Raw genomic sequence first — 26565 nt, 5'->3', positions numbered from 1 at the left:
TTGTATTATGCTGAACGTATGCTAAGCATGTCTTATTGAGTTCATATTTCAGGCCTTCAGTCATGGCAAGCACCAGCTGAACTATGTTCTGGGTACTGAAGTAACAAATTGTTCTAAAAGCATGATTCTGAAAATTACTCATTAATGAATGATAAAGAGTTTAAAAGAGGAACACTCTACATTTCAGTGACTGTGCTCCTCCGGTGAAAACACACAAGTTCATCTCACTGTGAGGAAATGTTTTTCTGCAGATTGAGTTACACACAATCCCTTCTATTTTCACTTACAAACATTCACACTAAGATATCCTCTTACAGGCTCAAATGAAGACTGAGGTCTTACTATATTGGGAACTGTTAAAATATAGGTAAAATAACAAAATCCTTGCCTTGAAGAGTTTTTAACTTAAAAGACAAACATGCTGTAAGACAAACTGCACAGAAATAAGTTACATAAAAGCACTATATTTTACCTCAGGATAATTTCTACAGCATAAAGTTCTAAATAATCTTCAAATATTAATATTTAACATTAACTGAATTTCTGTTAAACAGCTCTGTTTCTAAATTCCTACAATAGCCAATATTCAAATGTTAACTACTAATAGAAGGGTATTCAAGAAATCAAGACCAAAGCAGGATCCAATAGACAAGTCTTAAAATTGTAAGCATAATTCTAGTTACCTACCCGAAGCATAGCCTGGACCACGTCTGCTATGCCCTCTATTTCTATAAGGTCGACTACCTCGTCCAAGTCCTGGCCCATCATCAGTCATGTATCCTTTTTCTTTATCTGTACGATTTGGCGGTGGCCTAGAAGTAGCTCCAATCTGTCGAAGCTGCTCATCAATTTGTAATCTTTCCAAACGCAGCTGGTCCACTTCCTACAAAAATGCAAGCACAGCAAGTCATATGTAACCACTGTTTGATCATCCAGATGTAGAAACACATTAGACAAGCACAATTTTCAAAGAAAAGCAAACCTAAGTACTGCTGTTGATAATCTATTTAATACTTAAATAGTAATTCAGTTTTTAGACTAATTTGTTTACCAAAAAACCTCCCAACATTTAAATCTGTTCATTATTAATGCAATTCTCTGTTGCAAGCTTGGTAGGTTTAGATTTATTTAAAACAGATGTATAAGAAAGCATTTAGATCAACTGTTTTCAGGAGACAGATAGCTATACGTCAACATTAAACGTATTTCCTTTATGAAAATGAGGTCTTTATGATTAAGTTAGAGCATTTCTTAAGCAGTGAAACTTACATGCCTTTATTTTTGAACTCAGTAATATCATCTATTTATAGCATCCCAACAATGGCATATTTTAAACTTTTTAGGTTAAATTCCAACATAAGCTTCTTACACTGTTGCATGTAACAAAAATGGAAGTTATTAAACAATTATGAAATAACACTATTCTTTCGTAAATTCCAAAAGGGCTAGAGGTTGCATAACAAATTTTACCTAATTATAATGAGTACTACCAGGGAAGTGAGGAAGTGTAAAAGCACAGAGAGCAAAGCACTGTTACACAAGCATAGAAAGACAGCAGGCACAGAAGTTTAACAGACATGACTACCAGGAGATAAACACATATACAGTAATATCTACAGTGACACATATTCAGAGAGCATTTTTGTCATGATTTAAGACATTGATCAGGCGACAAAAAAAAAAAGCTGTAACAACTTTTATTGTCCTTTTTCTTTTCTTTTTTAAACACAGTAACAAAGCTATTTATGCAAGTTTCACAGTCTCATCCTCACCAGAAATTTCATAGTGTCATAGAACAGCTGAGGTTGGAAGGGACCTCTGGAGATCACCTATAGTTCAAACTCCCTGCTCAAGGCAGTGTCAGGAAGTAGCTGGCTGCTCAGGACCTTTTCCAGTCAAGTTCCAATGATAGAGATCAGAACTTCCAAGAGAAGATCCTATCCTCTAGCTGATTTACAGACATAACATTATTGTTTGCTCTTCTGTTCAGAAAGGTTAGGAGGACAGCACTAGGAGAAAGTCACCCTAATTGACTATGAATTGAAACACCTGAAAAACCCCCAAACCCCAAAAGAAAAAAAAACCCACACCACCACATCTTGGGCTGGTAAGCATTTTCCTCTCACTTGTCAGTAGCCTTTGAAGGACCAAGGGAGTTAAAGTAGAAGTATCTTCTGAAATAATAGTCAGTATGCAAAAGAGTACCTTGGGTTTTTTTTTTTTTTTTTTTAAGTGGGTTTACTGTACCATGTAATCCTCCTCTGCCTCCACTACCTGAAGGCTGTAGTGCTGCTGTCTCTCTGCTCTAAACCACTGATAAATCCAAGTGCTCCACAAGCAAGTCAGAAAAGTACTGCTATTGAGTAAGCAAGGGAACAGAAGTGACTTCCTTCTAACTCCCTTGATACTTGTGCTGAGAAGTTTCTTTTTAGCTATGTATAGAAATGTTAGCATTCTAGAAGCTAAAGATCCAATGATGGCTACTGCACTGGTTGGACACCTACCAAGTTATGAATGGTCTGGAGGTTTTAAAGGTGCTATCTTCCGGCAACAGTAAATTAAAACTTAATTAAACTTAAACTGGATACAGTCCCTACTGTTAAGCTCTGATCCTGCCACCCAGTGGCTGAACATCTGGCCAGAATAAGTAAAGGGGCATGGCCAAGCAAAGGAATGATAAGCAATAGTATCAGCTAGTTTTTGCTCCCTATACAAAAGAAAACAAGCATTGCAGACTACTGGAGAAGTGATGAATTCAGAAGCAAATGCAACATAAAAAGCTGAACTGTCTACAAAGTCTCTTCAACTATGAAATGGCAATTAGCTGCAGAAAAAAAAAGTTTAAGGTTTTCGAACCATATGGCCACTGTATACAAGAAATCCGCATACAATGCTGCTTTTTCAATTGCACCAGAGACTATTTCTTAAAAATAAAATTGCCAGCATTTTTCTTTAATTTCTCTACTTTTGTTATTCCTCCATATTGTGCATTCTGAACACGTGTTTTTCATCCCATGCTACAGATAAAAGCCATGTTTTTTAAAAGAATCAGTTATAAGAAGCCTTTATAGATTGAAAACTTAGTATAACATCAATTTATCAATTGCCTTTGGGATCAAACAGATTTTGATCATCACCCTATTGTTATCATGTTAAGTACTGTTAGAAAAACCTCAGTGGTAAAGTGACATCATTTTCCTCACCTTTAAATAATTAAGATGATAATCCAGAAGAACAGTTGCATTAGTGATGCTATCCTTGGTTCCCACAAACACAAATGGTACCATTCCCTAAAACACAATGATATATTTTGAAAACCCCATGGTTATTAATTAAACATCAGATACTGAAGAGAACAAAATGTATTACTACAATCTTAAAAATTTTTACAACATGGATAAGCATTAATTCAAAAGTAACTGAGACAACAGTATATTTACATTTTGACATTTACTGGATCATCTAAACTAATTCCCTTCATGGAAAGAGCTAATTTTGTTTTCTAAGAGAACACAAAGCCTCATTTTATATATTAAGTCACAATAGAGTAGGCTTACTTTCCTGCCTGTCTAGGCAGGAAACAATGCACAAAATTAATTTGTATTTACGTTGTGTGTATCACAATGGCAAAGTTTTCCTAACAACGTAAAAAAACAGATCAGTTTAAAATGCTTCAGATTTCCTCCCTTCCTTCAAAGTTAACATCACTTTGACGAACACACAATGTCTGTTTGCTCACACCAGGTACTTTTAGGCTATGGCTCAGTAAAGCAGCCTTTGAGCTTATTAAAAAGTAAACCAAATTAATATCTGGACAAATATCTGGCAAAACTTGATCCTTCTTATCCAACACCCAATTCTTAAAAGGCAAACAAACAAACAAAAGATTCATGAAGGTAAACTTAGTGCTCCAGACAACAACCACCAATTTATGTGCCTGTTACCTTTCAAGCATGTTTAAATATCCTGAAAATGTAGATCTGGTGTTGATGAAGAAATTCTAGTGTTTGAAATACTGATGCTTAAAGACTTAAAAATAAAACAAAAAAACCCCAAAACAAACAAACAAAAAAACCACACACCAAACAAACACCCAACCAAACAACCCCCCCCCCCCCCAAACTTGGGAAGCCAAAGCGGGCTAAGGGCCCTGACTGCTGAAAACAAGTGAGCTTTAGCAGATAAGGATAGTTTCCACACCAAAACATCCAACGCTGAAGTACTTAACTCTTGTACCAATTGCAGTCTCACCACGGCCGTATAAGCTTCACTGTGAACTGCAGAAGCCAACCTGAAAGTCTAGTAAGTGCTCAGTTACTGAAACCTATRCCAGTGCAGATATACAGCCTGGCTATCCCTACTGAGCTAATTTACAGTTCCTTTTGGTCTCTCATTGTGACCTCTAAGCGTACCTTCAACTTGCACATACCCTTTGCAAGACTGTCAACCAAATAAGTCACTTGCAAAAGTGAAATAGAGACACAGATGTCTTGAAAACTAAAAAAAAAAAAAACCACACATGCACAGTACGCTAAAGTTCCCTAAAAGCGTGGAAGAGGCGACAAGTCTATAATTTGTCTTTGCTTTTTGTTTTTGTCTTTTACGCAAAAATGACTTTCATGAGATCTTTTTTATCCGAGTTGCACAGTAAGACAAAAAATTTCACATTTCTTCTTATCCTAAGAAGCCTCAGCACTAACACTACCTTCAATGAGCATCAGAAATCCTTTAACCACAGGCAAGGTTGACTGAAATATTTCATTTTCCGGGTTATTTTAAGTTTCATATACATTTAATATAACTTAATCAATGGCAATTAAACTTCTTCTGAACTGACCTTAAATAGCGCAGTATCAAGATCACAAGACAACTGACTTAATATGGCATTTAAGGCAAAGGTAAACACTACTTGTAGCTTTCAGCAGGGGATTCTACTACACAAGCCAAGTTCATTAGGCAAAGAATTCCAACTCAAACTATAAAACTGGAAAATAAGTACTGATAAGATTTTGACCAGTAACAATATCAAACAATTTTAGTCTCAAATGAACTTCAAAGCGCTTATTCATTTATTGAACTTTATTTCTGTCTTCAAAGCAAAAGCACCTCTATCTTCAACTTATTTTCAGTGTTCAATACTGAGCAGACTCATCTGCATAAGTAATTTAGAGCTAAAATTATATATTGTATATATTACTATAATAAACAATTCTAATATATCATTTTAAAAGATAAAAAGATATCATTTATAACAGGAGGTTTAGGCTCCTGTTATAAAACTATGGGAGTTATGAAACAGTACTTGAAATTTATGTGTAGGATTTTAACATCTCAGCCATAAGAAATAAGAACCCAATTCTGAACTAAAATTTACAAGTGAACTACTGGTCTTTACAAAAAGAAAGGCTGCAATATTCAAGTCTATACATGAGAAGATTAATGCACATTCACTTCAAATATGACAAAAAATAAGCTTAAAAACTCATTCTTACCTGCCACGGTTTGACCTCAGGTTTCTGAGTTTCTCCTGGTATAATAGAGGACAAAACTAACACCTAAAGCAGCATAAGAAATGCAGGTGTTAGTGATGTCATGAACAGGAAAAACAGAGAAGTCTGAATGCAGAACTTGGCAGGTAAAAAGGCTTTCAATTCACCTTTAAATTTGTTTTTTTTGTATTGAAGAACGTCAAACAAACAAGCTTTTTCAAGACAGAAAACAAGCCTGATAACCTATTTGCAGCCATGGCTACTTCTCTTTTACTTTACTTTTGCTCTGTAGGCTGACACATTAAAAATATCAAAATCTTTAGGCCTGCAGCAAAAAAGGCACCCTTTTGCCTATTAAGATGGTCAACAATTTTATGCTGTAAGATAAAACATGACAGAAGTGAATCCGTTATCTCTGAACACTAAGTTGACTATCTTACCTTTTCAGACAGAAAACTAGTAATAAAACAGAAAAAAACCTTACATAATTCATTAGCCACCATTTACAGAGAGATGGAAACTGGACTGTGGGTCTTCTATAATAAATTTACTGGGATGATACCAAAGATGAAATAACTATTCAAGCAAGAATATAAAAGTTCTAAAAATATATTTCATATCTTATTTCAAGTAGTAAGAAGGTTCCTCACCTAGTACATATTTAGACTTCTGCATAAATAAGAGGTTACTTTTTTAATTTAAGCACTTTTCACATTTGAAATTACATGGAATCTTTTCTCATCGAGATGCTGGAATTTTTGTGCTTCACGTTTTCTTTGCAAACCTGCAACCTCTCCCCCCAACACAGGCCCATATAAAAGCACCTTAAATTCTCAAATTACACAGGTCAAGACACTTCATTGAAACCCTCTACAAGGTCAGCAGGTCAAAAAGAATGTATCATTTTGTGTACTGTACTTTAGCAAATCTGGCACTTAACATCACATCTGTTTATGGTAGTTTTCGCTAAGTCTCAATTTATAGCCTAATATGAATTCAAATAATGTTTAAAAAGAGAGGATTACACAAGAAGGCACAGGTTTTTCATCACAATAACAAAAATAACTAGTAAAAATCAAAAGAGATTAAACTGAAAGCAAGTTTATGAATGAAAACAGTAAGTTTTGCATATACTGATTTACAACTTAATCAGTGTCTAGAAACAATATTAATACTTCTAATAGGAATAAAATGAAATCTTTGAGAAGGTGCATCACCAAAAAGCTTCACACAGCCTTTCTGAAAACACAATGACAAGTCTATATATAATGCCCCTTAGCATTAATAGGGAAATACAATTTTATCAGAAAGACACACGTTAATCAAACTTCATCTTACCACTAGTAAGATAAAAGAGTTTAGTTTACTAGTGGGTAAAAATATAACCACCAATTAGCACATACAAAAGTCACATTAACCAAAAACATACCTCCTCTTGTGGAATATTTTTATCATTTTCAGCCTCAATTCTCACTCTTACAACACCCGATTTGTCCACTATCTCCTGAATCAGTTTTCCATTTTTTCCTATTACTTTTCCTACATAAAGAACATACAAACATTCCATTGTTAGGGCTCTCCCCCAAACCTGAAAGTGTTACTTTAATTTAAAAAGATGGTTTAGTACCAGTGCAAGAACTTGTCAAAAATGACTTAATAGTTCGTAACAAAGATTTAGTCAATGAGCCATGGACTAACATGTCTAAATAAACCTGGGACATTAACTTTAATAATACTTCAAAGCAACCACTGCAGCATACAGGAAGAGAGGTATTTTATTATCCTAAAGCAAAGCAAAATCATTAATTTGTTTTTAAAAATTTTAGTTAATGAGATTTTCTGATATTACTGACAATATTGTTCAGGCAAGACTGGTAAAATTCTCTTCTCAGAAACTAAGTTTTTTAGAGATATTTGAAAATAACTTAGAATTCATTAAAAAAATCGAAAATAAAACCTTAATTAAACCCCTCTTAAACACAAAAGACATTGTTCCTACTGTTCAAAGCTAAATAAAATCTCATTTTTGTATTTCAAGGTTGTTAGCATGAATTTTTAATTCCTACACATTTGTAGAAAACATGACAAGACATGGCCAATATGCTCTTCCTTGACCACAAAGGCTGCTCTGAGAGTCAAAAACTTCTGTTGAGTATACGGTATTTCATTTCATCACACATCATTGGTAAATATAACAGAAGCTTACAAATAAGTGTGCCTACTCTACATCTATTGTTTTTAAATTGCTATAGAGATGAGGGGCCACATTTGTGACAAAGTACTAGTCCCAGAGCTACAAAAATTTCACACTGCTTCAACACCAACTTTCATACATGCCTGACAAGCTATTGAAGTATCTGCATCTAGAAGTGTGTGTGTGTATCTATATATAGTATACCATATGTATGGATGTATACACACAAACACATTTTAAGGCATTCAGTAATCTTCGTTACCTTTTGAATTAAACTATGTATTTTTGTGTTGTTTTATAGCAATAACGCATTAAGAATTTATTCACAATGACTGCATGCATTCTTGGGGCCTTCATTAATGGAACTCTATTAAATGTTTTGGGGGGTATTTTCTTAATCATTGGGTGCCTTAACCTGGCATTCAGTTCATCCCACAATGCTGGTTCTAAACTAACAATATTTCAAATGTACAAAGACAATCAAAAAGACAAATACTAGTCCAGGAAATGATGACTCAGAAAATGTGAGACAGCAGATTTATCCACTGCATAGCTGAACACCTCTCAGAGATCTTCGGAAGAAGTCACTTAATTCTTTGGCTCAAGCCAGAAGCTATTCTACCTTGCTTTTAAATATAAAGTGTAATGCTTCTGGTCTAAGGGATCTCCGAGTTGCAAATCAGGAGGCTATCTATCATTGTCAGTGTATTGTAGGTAACTGCATCTAGAAAAAATCTGCAAGGAGCCAGAAAAAAAAATAAAATCCAAAAAAAACTTTGTACCACACACAACTCATTCAAAGAGAAGTTCTTCAAACTTTTATACTGTCCTCCCCTTCTAAAAGGGAACAACAGTTCTCAGAAGACATTTTTCCTTAATGTTTCAGTTATTTTCCAGAATTGACATACCTACTAAGTTTCTTGGGACTTGTATGACATCTTCAGCAAATTCAAGGTAACTTCTTGCCTTTTTCACTGCATCTTGATCCTAAAACAGACCGGTGTAGGAGAGAAACCCACTCAGTTCTACTTTTTTTTTTTTTTTTTTTTTTTTTTTTTTCTTTCATTAGAAAGGTACTTCTCACTCGTGGCAGAATTTATCAGTACACCCCTGCAAATATACTCTTCAGTACTATAGCACAAAGCTGTGGAGAAGGGAACTTACCTCTCCATAAATATGGAATGTGCAGGTATCTTCATCGAGATCAATAGCAGTTACTCCAGGGACTTTTCTGGCTTGCTGAATATTAGCACCATGAGTGCCAATGGCCAAACCCATTAGGTCTTCACGTACAACAAACTGTTCATGAAATCGTGATGCAAGTTGTCTAGAACTCTGAAGAAAAACAGATACTGTTAGTTTGTTTTGATTTTTAGTACATTCAAGGGTAGGGGGGAAAATCAATATTAATTTAGAGCTGATTCTTTACTCAGGTACTTGGCTTACTTTTCATTTTAAACAATCCTTTTAATGCATTTATTTTCACTTCAAAAACACTCACAAGAGTATTCTTTAAAAAGAAGTCCCAACATACTATCTTTTCAAATATTAAAATAAAGTTAATTTCTACTTGTCTTGACACCTCTATATTTTGAATTACACAGTATCTATGGCTATCAAAAGTGTTACTAGGTAAGACAGTGTTCATATAAAAAAGTAAAATTAGAGAGTTAAGTATTGATTACTAAAGTAAACCCTGTGATCTCTGGGGAAAAAAAAATACATCCATATCAATAGCTAGGGGGAAACAGCAATAACTCAGTCACCGGTCACAAAGCTTACAGAGAAAACAGAGTAACTATGTGGATACCTAGCGTGCATTAAAAAAAATAAAATGAAGAATCAATTTCTATGCAAGACAACACAGAAATAAAGGTATAACTGCAACGTTGCTGAATTTCAGATAAGTATCATCTTAGGAATTTTCATACAGGAATCACACACTTCTACCAATACAGAAGGGTCAGTCTGAGACTCTCAAACAGTCACATGCTGTTAAGACAAAATTCCCTGCTTCAATAGGGCAGTAATGACGACTAGAGACTATACAAATGAATAGACTGAGTCACCTGTGTGAGGCCCAAGCACCCTCAAATTAAATACTCTTTTTGCAACTCTGATCACCTTTGCATAAAGCTGCTAAAATCTAATTAACACTACAAAATGGCTTGCAGGATCATAATAAGGATCTCCTACACAAAGCAAGATATCAAGCAAAAAGTCTTTCAGATCTGGCATAGGATTTCTAAAACAACTTTGAAAAAAATATACCTACTAGTAACCTGGATAAGATTTGCACAAAAAAACCAATGTAACAAGCAGGAAAAAAAGATGACTCCAATGACCATTGTAAACAACTTTCTAAAGCAGGCCTCAGTTTCCAAGTTCACCTTCCAACTACATTAGCAAGCTCTGATTTACTGCACACGTATATACACATGTGCCCATATGTAAAATACAGTTTCAACATTTTCTTAACTGTATAAAACTTCCACCACAAGGCAAGCATGCAGAAGACAGCTGGGAACAGAAGGAGGTTTTTGAGAAATATCTTACAAAACATTCTGGAGTTGGACAGTGCAGAAAATACTCAAATGGGCAAGAAACCTAGATTTTGGCACCATCCATACAATTCGACATTGATATGAACAGTCTCTGTCAATCCTACATGGCTCAGATTATTAGCATGAACAGACCCCATGAGTGCAAGGAAACATACTCAGGAAATGTTGAATTGTGTGCAGCTCAGAACAGGTCAAGCAAAGGGGAAACTGTTGCAGAAAAGTGGGCTTTCTGTCTTTTTCAAAAACAATCACTTGTTTACAAAGACAAAAATAATGACTGATAACTTTCTCCTATGCAGCCTTATCACACTTTCAAAAAACAAACAGATGCAGTTTTCTTGTAGGGATGCTTGCACTATATAAGACAGTAAAATCACTAAGTTTGGTTACTGTGAGAACTAAAGAAACATATGGCGAGAAATAGATAAAATATAAATACATAAAAAGAAACATACATTGTTTATGGCAATGAAGTTGTCATACATTTAAAGGAAGTCACTATACTTAAATCCACAAAGAGCAAACATGAAGTGTGCAAAAAATGTCATAATTTACCAAAGTGAGTAAAATTCCTATGTAAAAATATGTGCACTATTCACAAATGCCTGAGCATAACAGACCACATGAAAGGAACAATAACTTAATGCACCCAGAGAAGACAGACTCTCTCTGTTGGAAATTCTCTATTAAGAAAAATGGAAAGAATGTTTTGCAAGGGGAGGGGGAACAAAAACAAAAAAATGGATAAAGCTGTGTATTGTCTTTCCAGAGCCAAGATATATAACCCCACGGATTTTTTTGCATTGCAATCAAAGTTGCAGAGACAAGCCTACTGCAGAGACATATATCAACCCACTTTAAATTAGTAAGTTTGGACACTAATAAAAGTTCAACCTCAACAATATGGAACTCTACAGAGGTTGAGAAAACATCAAGTGGCCCACACTAAGCTCTGTTCTCTCCCAGCTAAAATGCTACCATTATCTGACCCAGTCAGCTTAAAACTGTTGATAAATGACCTGCATTACATCCATCACACAGAGAATTGGCTACAGCAGACAGCGGTAAGCATCCAAAGGCATTATGAAATACTTCATATATTCAGAGCTCTATCAAACATTTCATTAACTAAATCACAGGCAACTCAGAAATCAAACATTACTTTGAATGCTTACAAATCTACATTCCAACAGATAATCCAGATGCTGATATGCTAGCTGACATCTGCTACAGGCCACCAAATCAGTATAGAGAACAGGATGACCAAGTGAACAAACCAGTTGTTAAAACAAGTATCTAAAATATGTAGAGAAGATGAAGCTGCATCATCATAAGAGACCTTGACTATGACAATCAGACTGCAGTTATATTATCCATACTAAAATACTATTAGAACGTCTGTAAATTACGTATTTCAAGATGTACTGTATCCAGACATAGGAAATCCTGTCTTCTACTTTCTTCTTGACAGATTAAGGAGAAATAACTATACAAATAAAATGAATTAATAGCTAGGTAGAGGCCCTGACTGAATTACTTTCAGACAGAATAAAATACAAACTAGAATGCAAAACAAGTATTTGCAGATTTGGGCACTTTAGCATGTCAAACTAAGAACTAAACCACACCCACTGGAAAAATTATGCAAACAAAAATAACTGGTTATTTTACTTGATGCTCTAAAAGTTACACTTGAGAAGGCCATGCAGGTCAAGAAGCCAATACGCAAAAAAGAAAGAAGGTACAAGATACAACAAATGGAACTAAAAAAGAAGCTAGTATAGCGATTATAGCTCAGAAAACAGAAAAGGTAAAACTAACGGAATAAAAAAGTGTCAATGAGACATGTATAGTTAGGAGAGTTCAAGACATACAAAGGATTTTATTTGATGGAAACAATGAACTGTTAATAATAATACATTAAAGCCCAAAGCATGAACTAAATATTTCAGCAAATAGACATGTACAGTCTGATTGTATGTCAATTAGACACATTCAACCGGAAGCACAAGTATGAATTTTACTATCTGAAATCTCTTTTGTTTCCAATTTGGCTGAAATTGGCATATTTAATAAAAGTACAGAAAACACAAACAACAAAATGAAAAATATCAATACATCTGCCAACTGTTGTCACACTGAAAATTATAACCATATATATTTATCTCACAACAACCTTAGCTTTTAACTACTGTTCAGATAGAACCTGAAGTCCAATAAAGGTTTTCTAGTCAGAATCAGTAGCAAAAAGTTTCAGGCTTATGATGAGAGCAAAAATCCAAGATTAGTTTGGGAAAGGAATCAGGCTGCTGGCACATGCATTTGTGGGGGCAGGTAAAGAGAATTAGCTCTAAAAAGGTTGTTGTTGTTCTTCCCACCTCCAAAATAATACTTTGCACTTCAAGAGGTAAACTGCCCACACAACTGTCAGCTCTGGAGGAAGATAAAGAATAATGAATTACTGAAGAGCTACAATGAGGTGCTCAAGAAAGAGCACCAATGAAGGGAAACTGGTCCTTTCTTGATCTTGAAAAAAAATATGACCTAAACAAACTTGGATTACACCTCAGAAATTCAGAAATCAAGAGACTAACAAAAAAGAACTTCTTGTAATCAGCTGTGGGTGCATCTACTGCATGCAAGAGGCCTGAACTATTACTTTAAATAACTACTACATTATACACCACTTCAAGTTAAACAAAAACAGATGTAACCCTTGGAGGAAGAAAAATAAAAAGAAACCTCACTCTAAAATAACAGAGCTGGTAYATGCCCATATAAAATCCTGAATTACAATAGTTCTACTGGTACCTCCAGTTCTTGTCAGTGAATCTAAAGAGAAGTCTTCAGAAATATTGATTTTTTCCTTATTTGTAGATAAGAAAAAGAAGCCATAAAGAAATGTTAATTCTACGGTATAAAGATACCCTTATTTCCTAGCCTACTCTTTTTTCCATGGAGAAGTATGAGTCAAGCTTCTTGCTAGTCAACACCCACTCTTCGATCACAGGAATATCAGAAGCTGTATCTGCTGTAAGATGATTTGCTAACATTTTATCTACAGATATACCACTCCCTTCATACATCCTACCAACAGTCTCACCCCTTCCTATATTTCTATCTCTAATTTTCACTGTGTTTGTTTTTATGCTACCTTATGCATTACTTCCATATTTTACTGCTATCTTTTTTTTTTTTTTTAATGGATCCATGTGGGTACAGACTTCCATTTCTACTGCAAGAGCCAGTTCTAATCCATCTCAATGTCATGGTATATCCAATCCTAGCTATATTCAAAAACAAGAATCTAAAGCTATCAGATACGTGGCACTGTCAGCGCAACAGTGGGCAATTATTTTATGGTTCAAACTACGAAAAAAGTGTTAACTGTGTGTGTATACACCTATTTGGTATTTAATGCCACACAAAATCCTGCTGATTAAAACAGGACTGGATAAAAGTGAGCCTTTGTAAGAACAGGCCCTTCAATTGTGAAATCCTTTGTTAGGGTTATGGCTCCATCTGTCTCTAACATCAAAAATAGTATCATTACACAATAATTACTTTCATCCCAATGTAAGTCCTACTAGCTAACAAATGCCCAAGAGTTTTTGCATTCAGTTTATTTCAGGGAAAACAAGTAACATACCTCCAGCTGTTTGCTAGCTTCTTCATTTCTCAAAATCAGGGATAACTTGGTACGAAGACTTCGAAAGTGCATATCAATCAGCATATTTGCCCGCTTTGTTGTTACATCATTGATTGACTAAATTATTAATAAAGAAAACACAGTATTTTACAAATGAACTTTTCAAAACAAACCACTGCAACTGGTACGGTTAGACAGGTGTACTTACCAAAATAATAAGCTGGTGGTTTTCAGAATCATATGTTACAGAAAATGCTCCAACTGCCTTTTTGAAGTCCTTATGTGCAGATTCTTTGGCACACCTGATAATAAAAATGCTATAAAGTTAGAAATAATACTTGCTGCATTTATGTATCACAACCAAAAAGATTCCTTTTTTAAGGAAAAAAATAATAGAATAAATAAGAAAATCTATTTTCAAATTCTCACTTTTCATGCATGTTATTTTATTCCGTTATTTATTTATTAATCTTATCTTGATTTTTTCACACAAGTAAGATTATAAATTTTGGGAGGAAATTTATCTACATGTATATCTATGAAATAACACAACAGTTGAGCAAAACTTTAAATAAAAAAGCTACAGTCATTACATCCAGCTAGTCTGAAACACTGAGCACACCAGGAACTAGTACTATGCATCTTCACTGTAACCACTGCAGCATTCCAATGACCTTATGTTCATCTCATGCTGTGTTTTGCTTCTATAGGCTTCTTCCATATAGTCACTTAGTGAATTTATGTGCTATAACATTAAATTCAAAAATTCTTAGCTTAATCAGTTTGTAGCTTATTCTACATTAGGTCAATAATATGTATCTCAAGAAAGCACCAGGAAATGATCTGAACTTAAAAAAGGAAGTCAATATAACCCGTGTTTTAAAGCTATATGCGTCTGTGAATGACACGTCAGTGTTGTAGAAGAAAACTGCAATTAGTTGTTCTTATATCATACTATGGCATGTTTTGGCTATTGTTACAACTATTTCCGTAGTCATCATTAAAATACCCCATAAACTATAACATATGGCATAGTGTTTTCTTTTGTCTTTAAACAAAGTTGACAAAAAATGGATCCAAGTAAATTTATACTCATCACTAAACAGCCATAAGAATAAAAACCTTAATCTATATTGCACACAAGCCTTAAGCTGTGGAGAGGGTATTTCCTCCTGCAGGACTGAACGGCATTTCAAGCATCATCTTTGCCATTTCTGAACTGTAATCACGTCAACATTTGTGTTTTCTGCATTCATATGTGAAAACCTTAAAAACTCATTTCAAGTAGTGAAAAGCATTTTTATTCCTTCTTGTCTCAGGTTTAAGAAGTTACCTATATTTTGGAAACAAATTATGAACAAGAAACAATTGTACTTACATTTGCCTTAAATCTTCTGGAACTTCCAGTTTGATTTTATGAAAAGTATCTTTTGTTGCAGGTTTGTTGGGGTTCACAGATCTCAAACGCTCAATTGTGACAATTTCGTTGTATGTAGCATCACAGGCTGCATATTCTATTACGTAAAACTGATATAAAAATAATAAAATCATCCAAGCCACACATTTTATGACAAGAGTAAGAATTACACTGTGAAGTGAAAAGCATTTCTGTTAACTGTACAAGTCAAATTTGAACTTTTTCAGTCAAGGTTAACATTAATTGAGGCAGTCCTAATCAATAAATTATTTTAAAATGAAGTGGGACAACTTAAAAAGTCACTGCGTACATAAATATAAAAAGTGTGTATATAGATATAGATATATGTATATTCCTACCTCACCCTTTATCATTCTCACTTTAGCCAACCACCAGCAGCAGGGTTCTTTTTCATTTGCCCTGGAATAAACCTAAAAAATATATATATATACACATTATATATCTGTAGTATCTTGTAAGACATCCTAATATGATCAGTAAGTCTGCTATAAGGTGCAGAAAGCATCAAACTATTTAAATTGGAGACTTTATGTACCAATAGGAGCAACGTAACAGCTGAAATGTCCATTGCCAGTATAGGTAGGATATACAATTACATATGTAAGATTGTATAAATAAGTAATATTGTACCCAAGCTCTACAGCAACAGTTGCATCAATCTTCTGTATGGTCAGAAAAGAGATAATTCAGACTTCATACCAGTTAATACTTAATTAACAACTCTTCTAATTGTGTGTAGCTCTCAAGAGGTTTTGCCAGCGGAGCAGGGGGGGGAAGATGGCCATACTTTAGCACATACATGATATTGGGCACACTTAAACTAAAATGTTTTGCCATTGTTTCATTTGTCAAATCAAAATAAACTCAAACAGCATGCAAGCAAAATGTAAACATTTAGAGTTCTCCCCCCCCCCCTTTTTAAGTTCTATAATCATGAAACAAGGATGTTTTGGTAATGTATCATATTAAGACCAGACTCTCACTCTACATACATATATATGTATGTACATATACACACACACACATATGATGCGAACCTCCTCATTCAACATGAAGTTTTGGTAATATATAGGCATTATTAAGTTACAGCTAAAGAACTACAGTCCAGGCTAACACTGCACCTGTTTCCAGATTAATTCAGTTCTTGTAAAGAACTGATCTGTAATCAAAGAAACTGTAATCATGTTTGCAAATCAGCTGATAACCTAACCATGACCTTTTGGAGATCATGAATATCACTGGAATTCCAAAACAGCTCTATAGTTTACAACTGTCGAAATATCTCTTAGATGACATGCTTCACATTATATTTTACGCAGTGCTTAGAATCAAAAAGGTGGCAGCATATAACATGCAGGCAAACCTCCTGCTGATTTAGTTGACATTTTCCATCTTGAATTCTCTCATTTCCTAAAATAAATATTGTTAATGTAGCATACATACCTCTACTTCATCACTTTCATTTATATCTTTATTATAGCCTGCAGGTGGTGGAAACCTCACATCATGGAATGGTATTTGTCTCTCTGGTTGCCAGCTGCAAACAAAAATACACTGAATGGCCTAAACACTTCCACTTAAAAAAAAAAAAAAAGAAGTGTTTTCAGTCAGTTAATTTTACATTTTTAAAATTTGTGGAGCTTTTGTGCATATGTATTAAAAGGTAAATTAATGTAATTCAGTGCATATTTAATATAAAAAAAAGTGACCATTAGGAATCTTAAATGAATCCCTGACGTCACTTGCACCGTCTTAAAATCTTCCAGATAAGATATTTTTAAAGAAACGAGCAAACAATTTCCAAAATACAACAGATGATGCTACAACCATACAGATACATAGGAAAAAATATGTAGTAGTGKATTGTTTTCTCCCTGAAGGAAACAAAACCTGAACTAAACAGTATAATGGAAGGTTAAATTTTTGTGCCACTAAGCAATGGGAAAGGAATATTGGTCCATTTCTGTCTTAAAACTCTTGTATTTATACTTCTCTATATAACAAATTTTGTGATAATGTAATCTGGTAAATCTAAAAATAAGATAGTCACAAGAGACAGAAGGTCTCTTCATGGTACATTTAAACTGCTGACTTGTGCAAACAACTTACATGATCAATAACAACATCCTCATCTTCCCAGCAAAACCAATCTTGTTATAGTTTCGTATTTCAAAAAAAGATTTAAACTATTAGAAGCATTTAAACAGAAGTTGCACAACATAGCAAATATCTTAAACGTAATTCTAAAACAATGCTAGCAGCAAGACTGGAGTATCTAGGATACACTATTCTCCATCATTAGGTCATATTTAGGTTAATCAAATGCAAGGTTGGAATGCTGTACCATTTTTAGGTATAACATCAGCAATATACTTACTTGTTTTCAAATGAAACTGTTATAGAATCTTCATGTACATCCTTTACGAATGCCTGTGTAGGAAAAAAAAACCAAAAAACAGTTACTGTCTACCTGTGGATATTTTTAAAAATTTTAAACTCATACAACTCCTTTCACAGATGTGATAAAACAAAATTCAAGTATGGTTTCAAGACAGCCTTTTAAATTTTGCAGTAGTCTTATATAAAATGCATACAAGAGAAAACTGATAACCTTCTTGGATACATGACTGCCAGCGTACTGATACACATATAGAATGCTGGAGCCATACATTCATTCTGTTTTTTAGAAGTAACAAGTAGGACAAGAAGGACAAGTAACAAATGACAAGATTGTTCTGAAGAGTTCTACAACTACAGTTTAAAAATGCAGGAATATATATCATGTTTCTGGTATTTTGACAGAACTATAGTATAGAAATTAAACCATCTCAGGACTACTTTTTTCTTTTTAAAAAGAAACATCATGCCTCTTTTCTCTTTTATCTCAATACAAGTTTGAATATCAAATCATCAAGATTCATCTATACCCATTTCAGCACAACCTTCCCACATTTCCTTCATCACACAACTTCCTTCATGCATGACCTTAAGTGAAATGCACTGCAGCCTTTCTTTAGTTTTCTTCTAGGGGATGGACAGCTGTTGTGCTAGGTCTCCCATGCAAACATGAAGCACAGCATAGCACTAAGATTCAACAGCCCTGGGAAGGCTTTTCCCCACTTATGCTACTCAGTTGAACAACCTTCGATCAGTCTTCAGCTTTATGCCTTAACCTCCCCCATGTACAGAACAGCAAGACTAATACTCCATTTAAGCAACTTTGGGATTTTCTAATGAAAATATTTTTCATAGCCTCAGATGACAGAGGTCATGGAGCAATCAGGGATTTTTTTTTTTTTAATAGTTTTCCAAACTGCTGAAACAGATATAAACATTGGAAAAGTGCTGAAAAAATACTTATTGATATATAGTGTCTATATTCCACTAATATTTGTCCACGTGTATATATATGTGTAGCATATTCTTGCAAGGTAGGTAAAAGCCCATGAACAAGACAGACTATAAAAGTTTGTTCTATCAATGGAGATAACTCTTAGTAGAGCAAAAAACTTTCAATAAATTGAAAATAATTTTGCTAACACTTCTGAAGAAAAGTTAGATACTGAACTGTGGAACATTTAATTCTACTCCCATTTCAAGATTCCTAGAAGATGCACAAGAACTTAAGAATTTCTGTTATGTAAGTCTAAATGGTAAAAACACAAATTCTTCCTATATTTTTCCTTTAGGAAGTATTCTCAAGTATTTTCTGAGTTATAGCAGTATCTCAGCATCAAGCAAAACCTGATGACCAATAAAGAGCACAAAGAGTTGATTCTACTGAAATTAAACAGTACATGTGCACACCTATCATTACTCGGAGACACTCAGTACTAGAAAGAAGTTTAATGCTAGTTAATAATCTGAAAATAACTAATACTACCTCCATGGGAAGTCAGAGCAAAGTCACAACTACAACACCAAAGAATTATTTTACAGTTTGCTCATCTCTCACAGTATTGTAAGAGTAAGCAAAAAGTTACTGGAAAGTTTATTATTATTGTAAAGAAGCTCCTTTACAAAGCATTAATATATTTAAAACATTTTCTAATAGCACTTACATAATTACATATTTTAAAATTCCAAGATATTCTTTCCAAGCAAATTACAAGCATGGGTGATATTTTTCATGACATGATACAAAACAGATCTAAAACCGCACCTCAGTACCATGCTGATATCAGTACAGAAATGCTATTTATTTTTTTAAAGTACTGTTGGTATAAAAAGGCAATAGAACTCCCAGAGAATCATTCTGGATATTGAGGATTTATCTAATGTTTTATATTGTTCTTTCTACTGCAAGAAAATTCCAGAATAGGATATGCATTTGACAGATACTATGGTAGTCCTGACTCATTTTGCAACATTACGCACATCACCTTCAAAGGTTCTTCCCACATTTCTTCCAATGTTTGTCATGTGCAGCTCTGAAGAACCTATTCTTATAGATGTAGCAGAAATGGATGCCTTTAAAACCTGAAAAATACTGTAATCACTATCAAATATTTGGCATGACTCCTTCACACTACAGAATGGAAAAGGACAGAATTTAGTATTATTAGTAACACTTAAGTAGGCAAAAGCTGAGGTTATTTCACGAAGCAAATCCAACAGAAATGACAGAGAGCACTGAATAGCCTTAAGGAAAACAGGTAAAAGTAACACAAAACAGTGTCCTCAAAAACTTGCCAATATTTAATTTTCTCACATTCATAATACAGCAACAATCACTTCTTCCATTATGAAAGATACTTGGAGGAAAAGCCCCTGTATAGTGATGAACATGACAAGAGACAATCTACATAGCACTCCTTAAAAATTATGGGAAATGACAGAAAGATAAATTAGGGAGCAGCAAAGAGCAAGACTACATCTTATATCCAGATCTGATAACTCCTAACATATAATGACAGTAAACTCCCTGAAACAATGTTTTTGCCTATAATCAAAGCACTTTGCATTAAAGTTATTTTGAGCAGAGTCCTAGTGACTACAGCAATGTAAGTAATGAGTGGTATTAATGCTAACACCTTCCATTAACAAACCAACCAGACAGTATCACAAACCAACGTAAGTTATCAAGCTGAAGACTACCCCAAGACCTTTAAACAGTCTAGTGCTTATGTTATCTGGAAAAAGTAAAACTTGGACACATAGCTAACTGAAAGAATATTTAACTATGGACAATCTTTTTCTCTGATTTAAAGAGACCTCTAGCAGAACCATTAAGTATAACTGTTGACCATACACAGGAAACATCAACACAGATGGCACTACTGAAAATAATCAAACTGACACCATGTCTTTAGTTTACACTGAGTTCAGAAGAATCAAACACAATTAGATGCAAAGGTTTTTACTCCAGTCTGACCAAAAAAGTTGGTATTATAACACTTTGTTACTTGTTCTTTATTTTCCAGCCTTGCTGATCTTACAAAGGGAATGATGCCTTGCAAAAAAAAAAAAGGTAAAATTTATGCAATATATACAACAGTTCTGCCTACCTCCATAATGAGATTTATGCTTATAAAACAATTTATCAAACAAAATATATTAATAATTTAATACTTCGTTGACTGATCACACCTCTCCACAGAAAACAGTTTTTTTATTCTGCTCTCTTGTGACACAGGAAGAAAAATGCTCAAGATACCTGGATCATATGAGTTTTCCTAGTCTATATTATAGTGGAAAAAAAAAAAAGAGCCCAAAATACCTTGATCACATCAATTTTTAAAGTATATATTATTGTTATGTCAATTTCCCTCAACTGAAAGTATTTAAACAAATCTGTAGTAGGCAGTGTTTTATAGTCCAAATATACTCAGTTTTCTATGTACTTGTAAAAATATTTTTAATACTTAATTATTAATGTATTCGGATAGCCAAAATTAAAATTTATCACAATTGTTTCCTGATATTCTGTGACACATGTGCAAGTATACACAATGCTAAAAAGATGCCAGACCTTTAACAGTGTAAGCCAAATTCACTGAAACACAGCCAGTCCAGACCCAGACGTCAGTAAAGGTAGAGAAATGGTACTGATTTTGCATAAAGTACTAAGAGAATGGTATCATAAGAACTCATCAATCTTTTGGAAAATAAAGTGTACAAGCTGGGTGTGAAAACTAAAACATAAAGGCGCATAGATATGCGTTTGAAATGTATGCCCAAGAAGGAACAGAACACAGGCTATCATGAACATGAACATGTATGTGAAAAGCATAAAAAGATTTGACAAGAAAAGAAAAATAACTTGAGAAACCTTTTTTTTTAATAGTAATAACAGTGATAAAAGTAAACAAAAAAATCAAAATAATGAAAAAGGTTTGCTTTTGCTTCTGTGAACAGAAGCACATTCTACAATGGCTAGAGCTCCTTGCTCTTCACTAATGTGAAAAATTCAAGTGGTGATAAACTTTCAACACAGAATTTGACTTTCCGTCACATAATCATTAACACTTATCTCCATGCCTCAGACCTAATGAGTACAAAAACCAATACAACCCAAACATTGACATGTTACGGCACTTCACAAACACATTCGCATTCTAAAAACAGTTTATATTCGAAAGATATGTCTAAACTTCATGAATTATTAGATACAAAAGAAGAACTACTGGAAACAGTAATATACTCTTTATTTTTGTGCTTAATGGAACGTCAGACTCCTCAGAGGAACAAATAAGGACACCAGAAGCCATGAATATTTTAAGTCTTAAATCAGATATGAGCATTGTCAACCATTTTAATAATGAAGGATAATGAACTATAAGAAATGAAAATGGAGGAAAAATACTCTTTAAGATGAAAAATGCTATGTTGACATAAATGTGCATCTACTGATTGCATAACATTTAATACTCGTTGAAAGGAAAAAAAAATGAAACTTACTTAGCTAATCAAATCTGAGAAAGACATACCAAAGAAACAGAATAGGGAAAAAACAATCACAGAAGTGACAATTAAATGAAGAAAAAGGGTACAGGCTATCATCCTCAGGACTAAGACAGGATTGCAAATGTACAAAGAGATGGGCGATACTTGATGAGGTTACTGTGTGGAACGCTGGAAGCAAAGAAAAAAATTGATATAGAATGCAACAGGAGGTCAAGGGAACAGTTGTTACTAGTAAGACTTGAAGTAATAAAGAAGTAAAAAAGAAGAATGATTTTGTCATTTATAACTTCAATGGAAAAAAACTGAAGTATCTAAAAAAAACAAGGAAACAATGGCAAAATACTGAAACTACTGGGACTGGGGTGGGGGGAAGGACGTGGAAGAGTTTAACAAGGTTGTAGAGCAAGAAATGGCAATATTTGATTACAGACAACATATAGATGTTGAATCAAAACTTATTCCAAAACTATGTGCCTCATAAACAGGATGCTTTCCATCTTTAGCAAGGATAGATGAGATAATCACTCCCAAACATGAAAGGCATCCACCATGTCCACCTTTTACAGGGAAATAAGGTCTAAACCTAGTCCTGGAAAAAAATCAGGCAGAGGACTGTGTACTAGTCTTCTGGGAATGAGGTAAGAATTTCAAAACCCAGTTTACTAAATCTATACTAACCAACAAGAGAAGATGTGGAAAGATATGCCCTAATAGCTATGATCAAGCTATATGCCCAGATCTTCAAGATTTTGTTTCTTAACTGTGACCTCCAAAAAGACAGTTCCCTCCCCTTAGGATTCACAGTTTTGATCGTTTGTTGGACTGTTTTTCCTAAAAGAAAGGGAAAAAAAAGTGGGATTTCATCTTTTCTTTCAAAGGATTCTGGGCCAAGCAAAAACACTATCAAGTCATGACAAAGCATCTGTAGGCACTAGATTATTAATTACCTCAAGGTTACTCTGAATCACGCTTATTGACTGTGCTACACTTTCCATGGAATGAATCATATTGACCAAGGAGAAAAAGTTCATGAAAATAAAAAGCATTCATCAAGTGGTATTCTAATTTCATTAAGAAAAAAACTAGTCTCCACTACAGTGATCAAAGCAACAGACTCCAGAATTCTCTGAAACATAGTGCACCTGACCAGCATGAAACTGAATTCTCAAATTTCCCACATCCTGAATGCATACTCAAACTACTGAGGTATCAAAACTATCTCCTATGTTTTGTGTGGAATATGACCCCTTCGGATGTGTCATCAGAATGCTTTCTGGATCAAGGCCTACAGAGAAAAGCCTGCTTTATGACTCTTGGTGGGGCTTAGGTAACAATTACGCACCACTTCCGTACTTTCAAGACCAAGGTACTGCTGGGTACACCCAAAAATGAACTGTTTAGGGACTTGAACTTATAGAGGTCCTCAAAGACAGCTACAGAGGAGGTATGAAAACCTGAAGCGGCAATCAGGTGCCTACTTGCGCCACTTAGAACCTTCACAAATCTAGCCTCATAGTCCTCCCCTCCATGTCTTAATATCAAGATATAGGTGTTTTTTTAAATACATTTACAAGTTCTAATGAAGAACTCCAGAATGACTCAAAGCCAAAAAAGTTATCGCTATTACTCTCAGTAAACCATGAGATGGAGTAAAAAATTGTTTTGCTTTGGATTTGTTTACAGTGTTATTGTTGTAGAGATATTCTGAGGAGCCTGTTTAAATAAATTTTTTAATGAAAAAATAAAATCATCTTGCAATTAAAACCTGTACTTGACGCCATAACATAGTTCACATTATGCTGGGTCAACCAAATCATTTTGCAAATCAAATCTTCTGTCTGCAAGATGGGCATAAAACTCACAAGAAAACATACAGATTAATTACTTCATAACAGACTCATACTTGGACATTATGATAAACAGAAAAAAAATTAAAAAAATCAAGTAATTCAGGCAAGAGGAAAAGTGCTGATTTTCATTAAACATTATTCTGTTAGATTTTTAACTTTTTTTCTTTTTTTCAGTTAAAAAAAAAATGTTTCTGCATTTATGTTGAGTGTGATGCTCCATCTAGACAGGTAATGCAGCTGAAGTTTGTGTATTTATGTCCCCTTGGTTAAATTCTATTACCTTAAAAAGATACCCCAAAAAATTTGTATGTTTGAATTTCTAAAAGTTAACAGGCAAGAATAATACGCAACCTGGAAGCAATTTTTGTGTTATAACTTGGATACACTAAACTGTGCTTAGTAAATAATCTCCTATGAGTATATATGCTCATCTGAAATTGTCATCTAAACAACAACCAGAAAGAAAGAGGGCACCCTATGGAAGAAGAGGAACAGGACACCATACCATCAGAATTGAATGTGACCAAAAAAAAAAAAAAAAAGCTACAGAGCAGCTTTCAGTTCTCCCAGGTGTCTTTAATGTCACTAGAGAGAATGTATAATATCATTTTCATCATCATCTATTTTGCATGATGTGTGTAAATACTGGCATTAATTTGATAAAAGCCTTATTAAAAGTTATTTCCTAAGCAACATATTTATGCCTTCTGTTCCCTTCAGAGCAAATACCATATAGTTAAAACTTAAAACTGATTTTTGAAAGTACTAAATAATTTAATTCCAAGAAGCTATATACAGATTTTGCCTACAACACTGCAAACCCACAAGATACATTATTTACCACACTTAAAAACTTGTTTCATACACACTTATTTTGAAAGCAAGACAAAAGACGTTATCACACATATTTAAAAAAAAACTTTTAAGAGCTCTTTTATCTTAAAAACACTCAAAGCTGTCAGAACTGTATTATTTGGATACCAACCTGCCCTACCACACTAACATCAGACTGAAATTCTACCTGTTCCTTCATTGATAACATAAATATTGGATGTTGCACAATAACTAGGCCCAATTTTTAAAGTACTAGGAACATTTAAACAACAGTAAACTTGCACAAACGGATCTGTGACTTTTTTTTGTATTTTGATAATAGGTGTAAGTGCCCATTGCCTTCAACAATAGTTGGCCCTAACCCGCTATGTGTGCATTTTTTTGTAAATAGGGTAGAACTACAAAGTATACCCTATCCATACACTGATTAATAAACCCCACCTCAGGCAAAGCAATAGCAATATTACACAGTATTAATAAAGATATTAAATACTCAGATATGTGTTCAAGGCTCAATGATGGCTTTATTCAGCACCAGCACAAGGGCTTGGAAACAAACATGGAACACTATTAAGTAGTTTCAGTAAGAAGTACATTTCGTAATTAAATGTATTTAAAAACTCAGCACATGTATTTTTGGTCAAGCAATGTTTTCTTTAATGTCAGTAGGCAGTATTCCCAGACATGGCATTAAAAGCAACAATTCACAACAGCGTTTCATCATGAAGGTGTATTTAACAAGCTGCCCCTCTATCTTCCCTCCCCCGACTTAAACGCTTTCCACTAGCAGGGCAGCTCTCCTGAAAACCTGGAGAGCGAAGGAGACTCTCCTTAAGTAGCGACGAAAGCTGAGGATTTAACAATTAATGCCCCATCGCCAGCTCTGATCCTCGCTTCAGCGCCAAGGAGAGGAAGGCCCAGGGCCCTCCTCGCCGCCTCCAACACACCGGCAGCGCGAGGGCTTCCCCTTCCCACAATAGGGGAAGGCCCGAGGCCTCCTCAGACGCCGGGGGCCTCTCTCGCCTTCCCTCCCTCCTCTTCTCATCAGGCCTCGAGTTTCCTCGGCCTGGGGCGGCGGAGCTCCCCTTTCCTCCTACGCAGAGGCCCGGGCCCTCTCCTCAGGCACGGAGAACTCGCCGAGGCCTCCACCCCTACCCCACTCTTCCTCCTCCTCTTCTTCCTGCCCCAGGGCCCCCGCTTTCCCTCAGAGCGGGGAGGAGCCGCCACCGCCGCCGCCTCCTCCTCCTCCTGTCCCAGGCCCCACTCCCTCCCCTGAGGCCCAGCCCGACCCGGCCGCGAGCGCCCGGTACCTTGTAGAAGGCCCCATTGGAGCCCCGCACCTCCACCACCAGCTCCTCCATGTTGTGCCGCGGCGGCTCGGTGCGGGAGACCCAGGCCCGGCGCCTCCTCCCTTCCCTTTCTCTCGCTCTCGGCGCAGGAGGGGGAAGAGGAGGAGGTGGATGTGTGCCGGGGAGGGGGAGGGGAGGGGGAACCTCAGTTCACTCCGTGCCCGAGGGGGGTGGGGCTGCGCGAGGGGCGGAGGGCGAGGCTGCCGGCGAGCGGGGGGGCGCCGTGGGGACGCTTCTCGCCTCTGCTCCGCGCCCGCGCCCGCCCGGAAATGAAAGCGAAACGGTCACCGCC

At 35.3% G+C, this 26565-nt stretch overlaps 1 protein-coding gene across 14 annotated transcripts in view; it reads right to left on the bottom strand.

Moving 5' to 3' along the window:
• FMR1 (fragile X mental retardation 1) overlaps positions 1 to 26543 on the bottom strand; it is a 33300-nt gene extending 6757 nt beyond the window's left edge. For 5 of the 14 annotated variants that reach the window (XR_003255800.1, XR_003255801.1, XR_003255803.1 and 2 more), the window contains exons 1-13: positions 26235 to 26536; positions 17712 to 17764; positions 16778 to 16871; positions 15678 to 15744; positions 15275 to 15452; positions 14105 to 14198; positions 13897 to 14013; positions 8848 to 9018; positions 8592 to 8670; positions 6919 to 7028; positions 5493 to 5555; positions 3204 to 3290; positions 688 to 883 (exon numbers count right to left, since the gene is read on the bottom strand). Coding sequence is in view for 11 of the 14 variants with exons in the window: in XM_026079936.1 (XP_025935721.1) it covers positions 688 to 883; positions 3204 to 3290; positions 5493 to 5555; positions 6919 to 7028; positions 8592 to 8670; positions 8848 to 9018; positions 13897 to 14013; positions 14105 to 14198; positions 15275 to 15452; positions 15678 to 15744; positions 16778 to 16871; positions 17712 to 17764; positions 26235 to 26285 (1360 nt within the window). In the remaining 3 variants the exon portion in view is untranslated. Of the gene's footprint in view, positions 1 to 687; positions 884 to 3203; positions 3291 to 3313; positions 4300 to 5492; positions 5556 to 6918; positions 7029 to 8591; positions 8671 to 8847; positions 9019 to 13896; positions 14014 to 14104; positions 14199 to 15274; positions 15453 to 15672; positions 15745 to 16777; positions 16911 to 17711; positions 17765 to 19716; positions 19814 to 26234 lie in introns of those variants that run through there. The other 9 variants (XM_026079917.1, XM_026079974.1, XM_026079983.1 and 6 more) reach the window with 9 other exon arrangements.
• Between the last annotated feature and the right edge of the window lie 22 nt (positions 26544 to 26565).

The sequence above is a fragment of the Apteryx rowi genome, unplaced genomic scaffold, assembly GCF_003343035.1.
Source record: "Apteryx rowi isolate R43461 unplaced genomic scaffold, aptRow1 scaffold_115, whole genome shotgun sequence".
In the NCBI taxonomy this organism is placed as follows: domain Eukaryota; kingdom Metazoa; phylum Chordata; class Aves; order Apterygiformes; family Apterygidae; genus Apteryx; species Apteryx rowi.
The sequence above is the reverse complement of the archived record's forward strand: the minus strand, read 5'-3'. Positions and strand labels throughout refer to the sequence as shown.